The sequence below is a fragment of the Oreochromis aureus genome, linkage group 6, assembly GCF_013358895.1.
Source record: "Oreochromis aureus strain Israel breed Guangdong linkage group 6, ZZ_aureus, whole genome shotgun sequence".
Classification (NCBI taxonomy): domain Eukaryota; kingdom Metazoa; phylum Chordata; class Actinopteri; order Cichliformes; family Cichlidae; genus Oreochromis; species Oreochromis aureus.
This window is the reverse complement of record NC_052947.1, coordinates 22957405-22975440: the sequence shown is the minus strand read 5'-3', so window position 1 is coordinate 22975440 and position 18036 is coordinate 22957405. Positions and strand designations below refer to the sequence as shown.

Sequence of the window (18036 nt, the reverse complement as noted above, 5' to 3'; positions counted from 1 at the left end):
ATAAGTGGGAATCAGTGGACTACTTAATGTAGGTCCACTGTAACTAGTTACAACAGTAAATAATTACTTACACGCAATATGCATCAGTTATAAGAATCTATTAAAATATGTAATGTATGTCATATATTTTACTATATCATCGAATGGGTATTTTTCTATACAGAATATTTACAATATCATACTGCTCATACTGTTGATATTGTCAGTTTGCAATATAATATGTAAGAAAGGGCGAACAAGCAATTTTAATTTGACATTTTATTTCATAAATACAGAAAAGAATTTAAGCACTTATAATCATAAATACATAAATACATACAGGCAGGGAATACATGGAGAATAGATATAGTGAAGTAAAAAATGTGTTTGATACAAACAACCAAAATTCTGTCATTTTTAACAGGTTTTCAGGTGCGTGGTACATGCTAGTTGCATGTGATGACAGTCATCTCGTGAAAGGAACACGGTGATTTCAGTGATTTTCGTTGGTTAAAAAAAGGCTCGTTCATGAAGCACATCTCTTGTGTAGATTCATTTCTTCAGTTTAGGATCTGCTGCTAGGACAAGAAACAGTAAAGAAGAATTAATTTGTGTGTCAAAAGTGGATTCCAACATTGTTTGATACTTTTTTAGTTTCTATTTCCTATTAAAAGAAAGGCTATTGTGTTGGTGTACTTTTAGGTAAAATCTTACCTGGACATGATCTTGTTGATCACTTTCTTCACCCAGGGGGCCTCAGGATTAAGGCAAACCTCTTCACCTGTCCTTTTCAGTGTGGCACTGCAACACAAATCAGTGGGGAAAAAAAGAAAAGTTTAGATAGAGAACTCATGTTGAAGCCAACAAGTCACAGTGACAAAATCAAGCAATATGTCTGTGAAGATTCTCAAGCAACATTATCACTACTGAGATGGAAAGAAGACTTTGGCTCTTACATGATCTCTGTCTCCTCGCAGTGGGAGTTGGGAAGAATCAACTCCACCTTCTCGATGTGGCGGCCAATAGGTTTGCTTTCTGTCTTAATGCAGCGGCAGTGCAGCTCCACTCCCATGCCTGTAAGAAGAAAGCAGTTGCACATGGTCACAAAGTGCATGCTGAAAACATTTAATGCAATGACAAAGGATAGCATGAATAAAATTGCTTGTTAATGCTAAATTAAGCCATTAAATGACAAAAAAAAACATACCTTCACAGGTGGCGAACAGGGCCAAAAGCACCACGATGGAGCTGACAATGATTCTGTTGCTTATCATTTTGCCTTTTAGAAATTCTGTAAAAACTAACAATGAAAACTAACAATGTTCTTCCGAAAGTAGATGAAGCCTGAAGCGCTAAACTGCAACAGCTGTTTGGTTTTTCTTCTTGTCTGATTGTCTTTCTTTCAGCTCCCGGTCTCCTCTGTTCTCTCAGTTCAGCTGCTCTGCTGTTTGACTCTAGCCCTGAAGAGGCTCAGCTTTTAAAGCCAACTGAAAGTGACTCACTACTTGCAGATTGCGCAAGAGTGGACTTTCAGACCCCGTGTGGGAATTCACACTGAGGGCTCTTATACTAAAGGCTGATTTATCAAGACAGCAAGATTTGTCACATATATCACCTTTGTGGAAAAACACCGTGACTAAAACTCTGTGATAATCAACTGATGCCACAGGAATGCTTCTGATTTTTTTTTTCATTAACCAACTACGTCTGCATTCCTGTATTGCACCAGCTCTTGCATGAAGCTTAAAGATTGACCAAGTGGTGACTGATTCACAGATGCAATATAATTTACACCTGAATGTAATTTTTTGAATGACTGGTTGATGAATGTTAGCATCAGTTTTTTGTCATCTGAGACTTCACCTTTGGAAAGTGGAATTTACTGAACCAAGAATCAACTCATGCACTTGAAGTTGGCATGTGTCTCACATACTCAGTCATCTGCTTATTAAGAAAGCATCCAAAGACTGATCTGAATGCAGTGCTATACCATCTGCAAAAGAAATAGGCAAAAATCTCATGGTTAGCCTTCATGTCTCATAGTTTGATTAATCATGAAAGTTACCAATTTTGCATTGTTTTCATAGAACACAAAGTGAGGAAATGAAAATGAAAATGAGGAAAATGCAAAAGTGGCTAAATTCATAAGTAAAATGTAGTATCACAATCTCTCATCAAGTCTTATAAGAGATACAGTATTTTTTATTCTTAAAGAATTTTATTTCTTTTCCATATGAGATGTTAATTGCCTCCTCAGTAATTAACTGCCAACTTAATTTCACTCAGTTCTTAAGAAGAAAAGCTAAATAACTGCTGTATTTCAACAGTGGGAATACTGTGAACATGCTAATCTTGTACACATGGCATATATGCATTATAGTAAAAAAAAATATGCAAATATGCTAAACAGCCTTTCCCAGAACTGATGACACTGAACCTTTGGCTTTTATGCACCCTAGATTACATCTGTGTCATTTATGAAGGCACGATCGTCAGTTTATTACTTATGCGATTGACATTTCCTGAAGCAACAGTGGGTGAGCTGCCAAAATTTGTTATTGAACTTAAGTCTGATGCAATCTGATCTAGCTCAAACATGTCTGCTGACGTGACGTCGATTCAGTCATTCTCACAAAGCAGAAGGAAGTCTGAACAAGAGAAAAAGACTTCTTTTTTTTGTTTTTTTTAAAACTGTTGCTTCACTTAACCAATTAATGCTAACTCAACATTTTTTTTCTTTCAGAGGGCAAAAGTCTGCCATTTAAAGGCACAGATATTTCCATTGTAGTTGTAATTAATTTTGTTTCTGTTTTGTTTTTGGGGGGGGTTGTAACTGAAAATAGATTTTTGGAAAAATTGGATGCAATGACCAAAGGTCTATAAACCTGTTAACCGACTGTCCTTTTGTGGTCACACCCACCTTCGCTATATAGAAAGGGAAAGCAGTTATGGTTAAACACAGAGCATGTGATGAACATCAATGGAAAGTTTTTAAGTTAACCACTACGATGCTGAAAATAAAACTAACATATGTAGTGAGACATGTGAAGAAAGGATGATGGGCAGCATGTGACCACCAGCAAATGTTAGAAATCAAATGACAGTTTACATCATCTGGCTCCATGAAATTCCCCAAAAGAACTATTTATACATATATGAGTGACCAAATACTGTCTCTGGTTTTATGAATAAAGTTAAAATAAAGTTTGAGTTCTGTGCATTTATAGTATTTCATATTTCCTGCACACAACAAAGAAAACAAAGAAAAAAAATATTTTTACTGTTATATGCAAGATTTCATTTTGCAAAGCAAAATCTATTTTAAGGAGCGTGCTTTCATATCTTAGTGAGGACATCTTATTATAATTATAATGCTTTCAATAGCCGCTTACGGTAACCCTAACCATTAAAAATGAATGCCTAATCCTAACCCTCAGCCTAAACCTAACCATAACCTAAATGTAACTCTGACACTAAAACCACATTTTGAGCCTCAAAAATGCCTTCAAACTATTGGGGATGGGCATTTTGTCACCATAAGTGATTGTAGGTCCACACAAGTATAGTAGCATGCCAATTTTCTGCCCTCACAAAGATCTTTAAACATGTACATACACACACACACACACACACACACACACACACATACAAAATACAGGAACTAGACTGTTAATTAAGAGGAAGTATAACAAAATTTTCCCTGACAGCATGTTTCACAAAACAAAACTTCCAAAACCTCATGTTGCCCCAGCTTGAACCTAAAGCTAGAGGTTGGAGCAAAGAAATTCCCCTAAATGGAATAAATGAAATCAGACCATTTTAGGTGGATAATGAAAATGATGAATTATTTTTAATACCTTCTAGTTTGGAATTATCGTTAAAAGATGACTCACACTGTCAACTCACAATGGTCAAGTTTGAAATGAAGAAACAAATATTGGATGGAACTGTCATGCCATTTAGTGTAGGTATCTAAGAGGTGAGAATAAACTCTACTAACTTTTAAGCAAGCATTCAAGTTTTTGCATCCTTGTGAATCATCTCACTATCTACTAGAATTACGGTACTTGCTGCCATACTGGTACATGCTGGTAGCAGGCAGATTTATTGAGATTTGACAACAACTGGGGTGGGATGAACTGCCATTAAGAATGCCATATATGGTCATGTTTCCTCAGACTTAATAGTAGCAACTTCTGTAAACCTTTAACTTTATGTAGTTCACTGATTTCCCCACCAATTGTGTGTTTTCATTTACAGATTACCACATTCTAAGTGAAGTATATAATAAAAAAAAAAATAGTTATTTTCAAAGATTAAAACCACTCCAATCACCTCCACATACACCAAATGTATATTGCCAAAACTATTCACTCATCTGCCTTCACACACATATGAACTTGAGAGACATCCCATTTTTAATCCATAGGGTTCAACATGATCTCAGTCAGATTCAACTCTTCTGGGAAGGCTTTCCACAAGGTTTAATTTATTTGTGTTTATGAGAATTTTTGACCATCGTTCTACAAGTGCATTTGTGAGGTCAGACAATGAAGTTGGAGGAGAAGCCCTGGCTCCCACTCTTTAATTCATCCCAAAGGTGTTCAGTCACGTTGAGGTAAGGACTCTGTGCAGGCAAGTCAACTTCTTTTACACCGAACTCTCTCATCCATGTTTTTATGGACCTTGCTTTTTGCACTAGGGCGCAGTCATGTTCGAACAGGAAGGAAACATCCTCAAACTGTTCCCACAAAGTCAGGAACACGAAATTGTCCAAAATCTCTTGGTATGCTGAAGGATTAAGAGTTCATTTCACTGGAACTAAGGTCCTGAGCCCAGCTCTTCATTTGATTAAAGATGTCTGTGCAATGTTCTTGAGTTAATCTGAAGACCACATGAAGTTTGGAGGTCTGTACTATGCATCTCAGCATCCACTGACCCTGCTCTGTGACTTTAGTTGGTTTGGGGCATATCTCAGTGTGCTGTTAAAGTGTGCTGAGAGTGTCACCAAAAAATAAGGAAATTGGTTAAGTGGAGGACAAAACATGGCAGGTCTAAAAAGCTACACATATCTACTGCAGATAAACAGTAACTGAAAGCCATGCCCTAAGGAAATAGGGAAAGAAATCAAGAAAAAAAAACAAAGAGAATGAAAGATATATCTGTCCCTTCTATTCCCTGAGGTCTCATCAGAAATTGATTCAGTGGAAGTGTGGCAGCTAAAAAGCCATTCTTAAGGAGCCGGGAAGAAAAGGCTAATTTGCTGTGCCAAAATAAACAAGTGCTGGACTCAAACTCAGTGGCAACAGGTCTTATAAAGTGAGTGTCAGCAGCCACTGCTAAAACTTGGTGAAAGATTTGTCATGGTTTGGGAATCTTGTCAAAATTAATTTAATTATGAATGCAAAAAAGTAACATCAGATTATGAACCATCATTCAATATCATCTGGAACTCATCTGATTTCTATTTGTCAGTGATCACTAGCACTGTCAAAACATTACTGATGCACAAAAGGCACTGAATAGAAAACACACAATGGAACATTATCTGTCATGGGTTGAAGAGCCAGACTTCAACAATATTTAAGCAGTGTGGGATTACCTTGACAGAGGATTTTAACGAATTCAACTAACATCCAAAGAAGAGCTTTGAATGTCCTTCAAGAAGCCTGTAGAGTCATTTCACTAACGAAAAGAAATAACAAGGAAGCTTTCTGTTCTTTTTCCAGGGTGGACTGATTGTGCATTATTCAGGATCAAACATATACATACACTCACTTAAATATTTTAATAAGTGGCGCTGAAAGTGCAACAGTGTCTTTTAAATTGACAAGGCCAATGCCTATTAACTTGTGATTAGTGATTATGATTAAATGCGACTTGTAGTTTCTGTTTGCCAGCATTAAAAATGGATTTGTTTGAAGGACTCATTTGGTTGACCAACACTTACAACATTGGGAAAGTAAAAAGAACTGAATGAAAAATCGGAAAAGAATAATTGTAGATCTACATAAGTTGGGAAGGTCTCTTGGAGCTAACAACTGCAGATCTCTCGATCATCAGTTCGAACAGTAGTGCATAAGTACAAGTTATACTGATGTGTCATCACTTTGTCAAGGTCTGGAAGAATACAAGAGGAAATTAGTTGAGATGTTCAGAAACACCCCAGGAACCACCAAGGCTTAAAGCTACCGTGAACTAGAAACTAGAAACCACCACTGGTGGTAGCCTCATGCTCTGGGGTGGTTTTGCTGTCAGTGGTACTATTAGTGGCACCGGTACAAGAAACTAGTTGAAGTAATAAAGGAGAAAGACTACCTCCAGATTCTTCACCTCAAATCAAAAGCTAGATGGTTAAAACTTGGACACAAAAGCACCTGGTTAAGGTGCAACTTGGAGAAATTTAACCAAATATTAGTGGGGGTGTATGTATATATTTGAGCCTGTGTGGATTAGAGAAAATCAAAAAAAAAAAAAAATCTAAAATCCTATGCACCAAATTCTGGATTTTTAAAGTAATTAAAGATATATGGTGTCCAAAGCAGTCCACCCTGAAAAAATAACAGTTCAAAGAAATCATTAAAAGCCCCAAATTACCATGAAATTCATACCCATGTATCAATCATGAATGCACTAAAACGTCTGACCACAACTGTAAAGACTGTAAACTATACTGTGCCAGAAGGGTATTGAAAAAAAGTTCAGCTGATAAGAATTAAAAACTTGAACTGGGAAAACAAGGACTGAATCATTTCCTTGCTGTTGCCCCATTGTTCATTGTTTGCTTTCTGCAAGCTGATGGGATGAAGTTTTACAGTATAACTTGCCTCCATTGAGACTCCATTGTAAACATCCCACGGGGAGTCTGGAAAATGTCAGGATGTTTAACAAATAAAGAATTGTACAACCACTCACACATAAACATTGAATACTTTAATCTGGGATATCTGTTGGGGGATGGTCCTGAAGTACAATTTCACATGTGAAATCGCATTCCTCTGACTGTCGTGCCAGGGCAAGCCTACTGGCTTGTCAGACGGTGCGTCTGTTTGAAAAGTTTTAATTGGTATCTGCAAAGCCTTCACACATATATCTGGCTGAATATTAACAGGTTTGTGCTAGTTTGATTTATGTTTACAGAGGAAAACTGTTATGATCTATGTTTATTTATGCATATAAGCAACACAAATAATACAAATACAAATACAAGATCTTTGATTTGGCACAGATATCCATATTCCAGATAACTTGTTAGAACCATTTACTGGCACAAAGCTATAAAAAGGCTTCAAGAGTTTTAAGAAAAAAATACTTTCCCCATGGAAATCAATTCTCTACTTAGCTTAGGACAGATTCCAGATATTTCCTTGCCAAAAGCCTGCTGCTGCAGCATGGGCAATAACACAGCGATAATTGTGATTCTGTGGTCTCATTTTTTTTATTTTTTTTTTTTGTTGTAGTTATTGAGTTCCTTGGAAAGAGGGAGCGAAGAGAGAAAGGGGGTTTGCAGAGCAGACTTCATCACAATCTTTCAAAGGAGAGGGCTGAGCTGATAGTCTACTCACTAATCATATCCTTCAGATATATATCGTATCTCTGAGATAGTTTAGTTTACAGTTGCAGAAGAAATGTCTACCATCATTGTGGCACTCCTGGTTTTCCTGACTATCCATGGAGGTAAGTATAGCTGAACAACTGATGAAAATACAAAACAGTTATTGCTCAGAAATGTGCGTTTGACACCTAATGCCAGCAACAGAATTTTCATTTTTGTCACGTGCACGTAGATGCTTGCCTTACCTTGTTTGTGTCCAGACACTAAAATCATTCTCTAACTCATTTAAAAGCCTCAGGTATCAGTCCTAGATGCCAATGCCTCTTTAAGGAGAAAAGGCCAATTGGACGTTTCATAAGCACAGTGGAGATTTACCCTGCAAACTCCTACTGCAAAAGCACTGAGATTATGTAAGTATTTCTATTGATTTGCCCTCATAAAACACTTGAACCATATGCATATGTCTGCTGTCTTGTATCTGTCTTTGATCCTGCAGTGCCACTCTCAAGAAGGAGGGGCAAAAGATTTGTCTGGACCCCAATGCTCCATGGGTCAAACAAGTGCTTAAAAGTAAAAAGATTAGGTGAGTGTAACTTTACTGTAGGGGAGACCGGGGATAGTTGTAACGTGGGTCAGTTGTAACACTTCCAATTTCTCCAATCGGGGCTAAGTTTCAAATGATGTGACTCATCCTGTACATGCCCAATTCAGTTCTGCTATCACATGTGAAAAATCAGCACATTTTGTCAAACACAGACAATGTAACACGAAAAAAAGTAATTTTTATGCCAAAAAGTAAGTTTTTCTACTTTATTTCAATTTCTAATAGCATTATCTGCTTTGCAGTTAAACTCATCAAACTTAAATTATGTTATTTGTATGTCTATGGGGATATATTCTGTGTAGGTCTTTAGTGCTAATGTTTTAGCCGTTGGCTGTAATGTTAGCTAGTTCATGGCTATAGGAGTCTGGGTCAGTTGTAACAGCAACAGTCTGGGTTAGTTGTAACAATAATGCAGATGTTACAACTTACCACACTATTACTTTAACTTATATTAAACAAGTTGGGGCAACGACATCAGCAGAGAGAGGTTCACTGGTCGCCTTTGTATATGCGGTTAATGCCATTGGCAACACAATTCCTCCACTGTTTGTGTTCCCACACATACATTATGCAGACCACTGTGTCAGAGATGGGCCAGTAGGAAGTATTGGTATTGGAAATAAATCAGGATGGGTGCAAGAAACAGATTTCCTCATCTTTCTGAAGCACTTTGCAAACCACACCAAGGTAAGCCATGATAAAAAGTAATGGAATTGCGATGCTGGTGAACAACTACATTTTTTCAGCTTCATTGTTATGTTCAAAATTGGTGCAAGAGTTGTAGGTTATAATGCCCACTGAGCCAATGAGGCCAAACTTAAGGAAGACCAACCAAAATTAATGAAATATTCAGTTGCAGAAAATTCCATCATTTGTCTTTTTTGGGGGGTTGGAATATGTTCAAAAGCTAGATTTCTGCATTCTGTCACACACACACAGCTACATAAATGGCTCTAAGTGCATTCATGTGTTGAATAAAAAAGATTACATGTTAATGTTTTGTCAGTACCCTTATTTCATTGTGTTACATTTCACCCCAGGATATGTTACAACTAACCCAGACTATGGGGTTAATTGTAACATTTCACTCTTTGTGTTTGAGACCATACCATGCAATGGGTAATTGTGCTGCAGAGAAAATAGCTGCACTATTTAATAGCAGAGACATGTAAATACTTTGCATTACATTTTGAATCCACTACCTTAAAAGAGCTCCAATTTACAGACAGAAATGTCAAAAATGTTACAACTATCCCCGGTCTCCCCTACTTTAGTGACTGTTAGTAGATACCAATGCATATAAAACCTTATTTAAACAAGAAGCGCATTATTTTTTCAGAATCCAGATAAGCAGGGAGAGCAAGATGTCTGCAATGACTGAGAAACATGTTTTAACACAACCCTACCTTAAGTTTTTACATTAGGGTGAACTGAAAATCTTGTGTGGCTATTGTGTTTGCATGCTTAGTCGTGGATCAGGAAAAGGTTTGATTTCTTACAAAAGGAATTAAAAGCACCCGCTTCCCCTTAATATATACAATTCCTGGAAGATATTTACGATACCAGGAAGACAGTTAATCATTAATGATTAACTTGTCACTAGGAGTGTTACTTCCAGTTTTCGTTTTTGTTAACAGGAAGTGGCACCTACATTTTTGTTGGTTCTAATGAAAATATTAAAAAAAATACAATTGGTCATTCTATTGCATTCAAAGTAATAAAAAAAGTTGGATTAATTTTTTTGTCCTTTTTTTTTGTGAGCAAAGGGAAATAGTGTTCCCCTTAAAACATGAACATTTTCTTCTCTGTAGGCAGACACCTTGAAGAATATACCTTCCCTGATTTGGCTAAGATGGACAGAGGATAGACACATGGAAAATAGGTATAAACAATCCTGCTTCTACACCTTCAAACAGAACCCAGTTTATGTTCTATAACTGCAGTCTGTGCTTCTGTTTTCACTTTACAGCACTTAACTGTGTTCTCTTACTATTCTTGTCAACTATCGGTGTTTGTATTTCCTTAAAAATATATCCTTATAAACATTACATGTTCATTTAATACATTGTGGGGAAAAACCTTATTAACTAACGGTAAGGAGGGACTAGATAGTGGGCAATGAGGTCAGAGCGCAATAGCAAGTCATGAAATGGGTTTAAACATTTATTAGAAGAGTTGGCATTTAATGGTTTGTTTTTGTTTGCTTGTAAGGTTTTTTAAGCAATAAAGGGATTAATAGTATTTTTTTTTCACATTAGTACTGTCCCATTTCTCCATCTCTGAATATAACATGCTATACATCTAAAACTCATCATACAGTATAACTCACCAAATTCAGTTTTCTTAAAGCATATTAATAAAAAATAATAAGAGGAAGAGGAAGTCTTGCCTGGGAAAGTATTGTGTTACATTGAACCTTGTTTCTGTCTAGTTTTTTTTTTTTTCATCCTTTTGCAAAGATATAAACACTGTGTGACTGTTACATGTGCTGTGCTACATACTATACATTTTGTCAAGGACATTTTTGCTGTCTTTGCAATGTCAGGAAAAAAAATGTGGAAAAATATATCTATTCATTCATTTTCTTAACTGGTTGTCCAATGCAGAGTCATGGTGGGGCTAGAATCCTGCCCAAAATGTCATAGGGTGAGAGGTTGACATGTACACTCTGTTCAGGTATATCGTCCATTGCAGGGTAAAGCAAAAAGGAGAATTTCTTGGATTGTGTCATGTAGACTGTGGCACATGGTGAGACTACATTTTCAGTGGAAGGAGATTGCCACTTCTTGGACAAAGATGCATACCATTAGGATTGTCTCATTTACTGAATACTTCTATAGTAGCTGAAAGCCATTCAAAATTAAACAGTTTTTACTGTGCCCTTTTCAAGAAGAATCCTTGGCCGGTGTATAACCATAGTCAGCTTCTTCTGAGCTGACTGCAGAACAACTAGTATTTTAGTTTTGAACACAGTAACAAAGTTAAGAATAAAAAAATATACTATGTGCTTGTTTTGTATCATCACTGCTGCTTTGAATAAAGGCTTATGAATAAAGGAAATACAGTCACCTCTTTTTGGCACTGTGATTTCAAAAGTAACAGCAGATATTTGATCTTAGCCTATGAAAGTTATGCTGCCATACAGTATGTCACAATATTAACCACTTCCCACTTACACATCTGCTTTTTATTCCCCCTTTGACTTGCCCTAACTCTCTACTCCCTTCAGATCTTTTCTCTATCATTCTGTAAGTCTTGTTTTGCTACTTTTCCCACTGACTTGCATGCAAATGTTAACACATTAGGATGTCATGTTGATTTACTGCCAAAGTAAATAATGTTGCAATCTTGTTCTCAGTCTTCCAGTGCTTTTCTCAGCCCCAAGCGCTTTTTAAGATTTTTAACTCTGTGATTAATCCTCGTGCTACCGCACACAAGGAGGCTTCTCCGGCTCTTTGTGAAAGTTTAAGGTATTTTATTGAAAAAATTACTACTTTAAGAGCCCCGTTTTTATTGGTAGTTCCACATCAAGTTCCAGCTTCTAAATGCTCTGCTGTCTTTCAGCAGTTTGAGCCTGTGACTCTTTCTGATGTAAAGGAAATAATTGACCACTTAACAATCTCCAATTCCCCACATGATATTCTCCCTGCCCGTATTTTTAAGGAAGCGTTGAATACTATTGGGCCTTTTATTTGATTAATTTTGAATGCATCTGTCAGGGGTCGTGTGCGGAGGCGAGGAAGAGATGACCCACACGCAGGACTCTTGGTGCAGAATGAGGTGGTTTATTGGAAACGGAGACAAAAGATGACAGGATGGCTGGCTGAACTTAATGGACTGGTAGACTAGCTGGCTTACTGAACTGAACACGCGACAGGAACAACATCACAGGAACATCAATGACACGACAAAGAACGGGAGGAAACTGAGGACTTAAATACTGATGAGGATGATAATGAGAGACCGGTGAGTACACAGCTGAACATAATCTGGCTAACGACACAAAGTTAACGACACGGTGAGCTGACATAGGAAAAGCAGGAAGTGAAAGCATTGATATGGCAACAGAAACAAAACGTGACAAAACTGAAAACACTGGGTCACCGACCCAGGAACCGTGACAGTACCCCCCCCTTCAAAGGCCGGCACCCGACGGCCAAAAGAATGAAAAACCAGAACAGGGAGGGCGGAGGGGGCCCAGGACGGAGGGACGGAGTCCAAAACAAAAACAGTTCAGGTGGGCGGCCACGCGGCCAGTGGCTGAGCCTGGACAGTTCAGGTGGGCGGCCGCGAGGAAGGCGGCGGCGGCCGCTGAGGAGGTCCGGTGGGCGGCCGCGAGGAAGACGGCGGCGGCCGCTGAGGAGGTCCGGTGGGCGGCCGCGAGGAAGACGGCGGCGGCCGCTGAGGAGGTCCGGTGGTTGACCACGCTGGCGATGACGTCCAGCTGGTGGCCTGGAAAGTGGCCAGCGATTCCGAGGTGCAGGCTCGGGCGGTGGCGTGGCAGCCGCAGGACCAGACGAAGCTGAGTCTGGACCAGGCGGAGCAGAAGCCGAGGCCAAGGCTGGGCCAGGCGACTGCATGGGAGCCGGCGGTGATGGAGCAACAGCTGCAGAGTCAATAGGCGCGGAGGCCCCTGGCTGGAGACAGGCCGGGCCAGGAGGCGCGGAGGCCCCTGGCTGAGGAGCGGGAGAGCTCACAGCTGGCTCTGGATGCTGTGGCTGCAGGTCTGGGAACTGAACAGGAGAGTGGACTACAGGCGGTGAGAGAAGGCGGATGACTGAACAACAGGATGCTGGCCGGGCCAGGACTGACTGGACAGGCTGGAGGCCCCTGGCTGATGACAGGAGGCAACTGGAGAGCTGGCTCTGGACAGGGGGACTGCTGTGGCTGCACTACTGGGAACTGGACAGGAGCAGACTGACTACAGGGGGTGAGGACAGGAGCAGACTGAACAACAGGGGACTGGACAGGAGCAGACTGGACTACAGGGGACTGGACAGGAGCAGACTGGAGTGGAGCAGACTGGAGTGGAGCAGACTGGAGTGGAGCAGACTGGAGTGGAGCAGACTGGAGTGGAGCAGACTGGAGTGGAGCAGACTGGAGTGGAGCAGACTGGAGTGGAGCAGACTGGCCTGACTGGAGGGAGCAGACTGGAGGAGCAGACTGGACTGGAGCAGGGGCACTGGACAGGACTGGAGCAGACTGGACTGGAGCAGACTGGGGGACAGACTGGAGTGGAGCAGACTGGAGAGACTGGACTGGACAGGGGACTGGAGCAGCCTGAGGAGCAGACTGGCTACAGGGCAGCCTGAGCTACGGGTGACTGAGCTACAGGAGCAGCCTGAGCTACGGGTGACTGAGCTACAGGAGCAGCCTGAGCTACGGGTGACTGAGCAGCCTGAGCTGGGTGACTGAGCTACAGAGCCTGAGCTGGGTGACTGAGCTACAGGAGCAGCCTGAGCTACGGGTGACTGAGCTACAGGAGCAGCCTGAGCTACGGGTGACTGAGCTACAGGAGCAGCCTGAGCTACGGGTGACTGAGCTACAGGAGCAGCCTGAGCTACGGGTGACTGAGCTACAGGAGCAGCCTGAGCTACGGGTGACTGGCTACAGGAGCAGCCTGAGCTGACTGAGCCTGAGCTACGGGTGACTGAGCTACAGGAGCAGCCTGAGCTACGCAGCCTGAGCTGACTGAGCTACAGGAGCAGCCTGAGCTACGGGTGACTGAGCTACAGGAGCAGCCTGAGCTACGGGTGACTGAGCTACAGGAGCAGCCTGAGCTACGGGTGACAGCCTGAGCTACGGGTGACTGAGCTACAGGAGCAGCCTGAGCTACGGGTGGTGACTGAGCTACAGGAGCAGCCTGAGCTACGGGTGACTGAGCTACAGGAGCAGCCTGAGCTACGGGTGACTGAGCTACAGGAGCAGCCTGAGCTACGGGTGACTGAGCTACAGGAGCAGCCTGAGCTACGGGTGACTGAGCTACAGGAGCAGCCTGAGCTACGGGTGACTGAGCTACAGGAGCAGCCTGAGCTACGGGTGACTGGACAGGAGCAGACTGGAGAGCAGGCGAGGGAACTGACTGGAGTGGAGGCTGAACAGCAGGCGAGGGAACTGACTGGAGTGGAGGCTGAACAGCAGGTGACAGAACTGGCTGGACTGGGAGCTGAACAGCAGGAGAGGGAACTGACTGGGCTGGAGGCTGAACAGCAGGAGAGGGAACTGACTGGAGTGGGGATGCTAAAGGATGAACAGAGGTAGGCGAGGCTGATGATGGAGCTGTGGTTGGTGTGGCTAACGGCTGAGCTACAGACTGCGCTAGTGAAGGAGATAGAGCTACAGCCTGGGCCAGTAAAGCTGGTGCCTGGGCAGGGGACACCTCAGCTAGCCTAACCAGGGAAAGTGCAAGGGCGTGAAAGGCTGGATCAGGAGGTGGATGAAGTGGTGGACTGACGGGCGGAGAGGCTAACTCTTCTGAGCCCTTGGGGAGGTCAGGCTGAGTTCTGGCTGCCCTCAGCCTGGGCGCTGGGACAGGCACGGGAGGTGGCTGGACACCAGTCACCCCCACCCGAGAAACAGGAGCGGGTGTGGAGGTAGACTGGGTCGCAGCTGCCCTCCTCCTGGTAGCTGGCACTGGTGTGGGTGTAGGCTGGGCCCTGGTCATCTGAGGAGGTGAAACGGCTGAAGAGGAAGGCCGAATCTGGGCCACCGTGCTGGTAGGAAATGGCTGAGTGATGGGTGTGGAAATAGTGACTGGGTGTGTGATGCTGGAGGGTTTATCAGGGATTGTTCTGGTCTTTCTGCCACCACTATTTACAGTCTTTGGGGATGCAGAGCAGAACAAATCTTCCCAGTCCACAGAATCCTCCAGGAGGGAAACATCCCATGAATCAGAGATGGGTTTATTAGTGGTTTTAGGTGAAGAATCAAATGCGGGTGGAAAACAGTCACTGGAACTCACCACCGGGAATGGCTGGAAATAGTCCATTTTATGGCGGCGTGTGCGCCGCTTTCTCCGGGAAGAGGAAGCGGGCGGGGTACACATCCGAGCCTCTGGCGCGGGAGCCTCTGTTGAGCTGAGGTGGAAGGCGGAGCCGCTGTGCCGTGGCGAGGTTGAAGGTCCGGTGAATGAGGCAGATGGCGTGTGAGCGAGGAGCGGAGCGGCGAGGGAGGGAGCCGCCGAAGCGCGGCACGAAACGCCCACTCTCCGCGGCGGATGCTCCGGTGCAGGTGGGGCAGCAGGTGGGAGAACGCGGCGCCTCCGAGGCCCGCCCAGAGCCAGGCGAGTTCCCTCGAAGATGTGCTCTCGCTCCGCGAAGAGCCGCTGTTTCTCCTTGAGCTTCTCCGTCCAAACGGAGAGCGCTGCCTCCTGCCGCTCAAAAAGGTCCGAGTCCGCTGGGTCAAAAGCGGGTCGTGTCATTCTGTCAGGGGTCGTGTGCGGAGGCGAGGAAGAGATGACCCACACGCAGGACTCTTGGTGCAGAATGAGGAGGTTTATTGGAAACGGAGACAAAAGATGACAGGATGGCTGGCTGAACTTAATGGACTGGTAGACTAGCTGGCTTACTGAACTGAACACGCGACAGGAACAACATCACAGGAACATCAATGACACGACAAAGAACGGGAGGAAACTGAGGACTTAAATACTGATGAGGATGATAATGAGAGACCGGTGAGTACACAGCTGAACATAATCTGGCTAACGACACAAGGTTAACGACACAAGGTGAGCTGACATAGGAAAAGCAGGAAGTGAAAGCATTGATATGGCAACAGAAACAAAACGTGACAAAACTGAAAACACTGGGTCACCGACTCAGGAACCGTGACAGCATCATTGTCTTCGGGCTGCGTACCGTCTGCCTTCAAGCATGCTGTTGTGCAACCCGTTATTAAGAAGACTAATCTTGACCCCAGTGTTCTTTCAAATTATAGACCGATTTCTAAGCTTCCCTTTATGTCAAAGATCCTGGAAAAAGTGGTCTATAAACAACTTCAGACCTTCTTAGACTCCAATGGTATTTCTGAAAAATTCCAGTCGGGCTTCAAGCCTCGACATAGTACTGAGACAGCTTTGCTAAGAGTTTTTAATGATCTCCTTTTAACCACAGACTCAGGTTGCTCTATGGTTCTAGTCTTACTGGATTTGACTTCTGCGTTTGACACAGTAGATCATAACATTTTATTATCAAGGTTAGAGCAAATAGTTGGCCTTAAGGGCACAGCCTTATCATGGTTTAAATCTTATCTATCAGAGAGGTCATTCTCTATCACAATGGGGCAATACTCCTCCTCCTCTGCTCCTTTTCTCTGTGGTGTGCCCCAGGGGTCTGTTTTGGGCCCTATGCTATTCTCTCTGTACATGTTGCCCTTGGGATCTATTTTCCAAAGATATAATATTTCTTTCCATTGTTATGCCGATGACATTCAAATTTATTTCCCTTTGGGTTTGAATATCAGAGATCCATTGCATATATTGTTTAACTGTCTTCATGATGTGAGAACCTGGCTATCTCAAAACTCTCTAACCTTGAATGACAGTAAAACTGAAGTTATTGTCTTTGACAGCCATATTCCATTGAACCAACTAACTGTTACCCTTGGCCCACTTGATAGCTACCTCTCCAACGTTGTAAGAGACCTTGGGGTACTCCTGGATAGCTCCTTCAAATTAGAGAAACAAGTATCTACTGTGGTTAAATCTAGCTTCTATCAGCTACATCAAATTTCTAAAGCTAAGCCTTTCCTCTCCCCCAAGGACCTTGAAAAGCTTATTCATGCATTCATTACCTCTAGACTGGACTATTGTAACTCCCTCTATTTAGGCCTCCCTCACTCCTCTCTTCACCGGTTGCAATTAGTACAGAACGCTGCTGCACGCCTTTTTATCAGGTGCCAGAATGCATGATCATATGACTCCAGTTTTAGCCAAGTTACACTGGCTTCCTGTGAAATTTCGCATTGATTTTAAAATTCTTTTATTCACTTATAAAATCTTAAATAACACTGCCCCTAGCTATTTAACAGAACTCTTCATTTGTATAATCCTATAAAAGCACTAAGATCTTCTAACCAGATGCTTTTAATGCAACCTAAGTCTAGGTTGAAAACCAGAGGCGACCGTGCCTTTGCTATTGTAGCTCCTAGACTGTGGAACAACCTCCCTATTGCCATTCGCTCTTCTGAGACTGTTCAGTCTTTTAAATCTCGTTTAAAGACCCATCTTTTTACTCTGGCTTTGATGTAAGATAGTTTGATTATCATTTGGTTGGTTTCTATGTTTGTCTCGTCTTGCGTTGTATTTGTCTTATTTTATTTATTTATTTTCATAATTTGTGAAGCACTTTGATCAAAACTGTTGTTTTTAAATGTGCTATATAAATAAATTTTGATTTGATTTGATTTTGATTATGTTGAATTATGGTTAGAAAGTAAAAAAAAAAAGAAAAGAAAAAAAAGAAATGAACTGAACTGAACAAAAACGTGTAAATTGCTTGCTGGTATTTGTGGAAAAAGTGGTTGGCTTGAACTTATTTAACACTTGTCCCTTAAACATAATGATAATTTATCCCATGTTATTTTACAGTCGGCCATAATGCTTTAGTTTAGTGCAGGGGTCTCCAGCTCCAGGCCTTGAGGGCCGGTGTCCTGCAGGTTTTAGATGTGTCCTTGATCCAACACAGCTGATTCAAATTGCTAAATTACCTCCTCAACTTGTGTTGAAGTTCTCCAGAAGCCTGGTAATGAACTTATCATTTGATTCAGGTGTGTAGACCCAGGGTGATATCTAAAACCTGCGGGACACCGGCCCTCGAGGCCTGGAGTTGGAGACCCCTGGTTTAGACTTTGCTGGTGTAACTTTGTTCTACATATTATCCCGGGTTTGTTTGTGGTA

The 18036-nt window shown here is 42.1% G+C and overlaps 2 protein-coding genes across 3 annotated transcripts; one reads left to right on the top strand and one right to left on the bottom strand.

Annotated features, from left to right (window-relative positions):
* Window positions 1–243: 243 nt before the first annotated feature.
* LOC116325991 (permeability factor 2-like) lies at window positions 244–1439 on the bottom strand. Of its 2 annotated transcripts, none has more exons than XM_031747075.2 (4): window positions 1187–1439; window positions 936–1053; window positions 694–780; window positions 244–557 (listed from the first exon to the last, which is right to left on the bottom strand). In XM_031747075.2, exons 1-4 carry the CDS (start codon window positions 1251–1253, stop codon window positions 545–547), a joined length of 285 nt encoding a protein of 94 aa, XP_031602935.1. In that variant the 5' UTR covers window positions 1254–1439; the 3' UTR covers window positions 244–544. The 2 variants fall into 2 exon arrangements, with proteins under 2 accessions (XP_031602935.1, XP_031602936.1); XM_031747076.2 differs by having other exon boundaries at window positions 244–554.
* Window positions 1440–7051: 5612 nt separating this feature from the next.
* LOC116326003 (C-X-C motif chemokine 10-like) lies at window positions 7052–11198 on the top strand. The gene is made up of 5 exons (XM_031747090.2): window positions 7052–7090; window positions 7440–7656; window positions 7827–7944; window positions 8031–8117; window positions 9950–11198. Exons 2-5 carry the CDS (start codon window positions 7608–7610, stop codon window positions 9960–9962), a joined length of 267 nt encoding a protein of 88 aa, XP_031602950.1. The 5' UTR covers window positions 7052–7090; window positions 7440–7607; the 3' UTR covers window positions 9963–11198.
* Window positions 11199–18036: the final 6838 nt, after the last annotated feature.

Bases quoted from the DNA above. Each gene is read 5' to 3' on its own strand.
- LOC116325991 (XM_031747075.2), bottom strand. From the start codon at position 1,253: ATGATAAGCAACAGAATCATTGTCAGCTCCATCGTGGTGCTTTTGGCC. The intron at 1,054-1,186 runs GTATGTTTTTTT...TTCTTCTTACAG, and splicing joins CCTGTTCGCCACCTGTGAAG to GCATGGGAGTGGAGCTGCAC. The intron at 781-935 runs GTAAGAGCCAAA...TTTGTGTTGCAG, and splicing joins TGCGAGGAGACAGAGATCAT to TGCCACACTGAAAAGGACAG.
- LOC116326003 (XM_031747090.2), top strand. From the start codon at position 7,608: ATGTCTACCATCATTGTGGCACTCCTGGTTTTCCTGACTATCCATGGA. The intron at 7,657-7,826 runs GTAAGTATAGCT...CTCATTTAAAAG, and splicing joins TTTCCTGACTATCCATGGAG to CCTCAGGTATCAGTCCTAGA. The intron at 7,945-8,030 runs GTAAGTATTTCT...TTGATCCTGCAG, and splicing joins TGCAAAAGCACTGAGATTAT to TGCCACTCTCAAGAAGGAGG.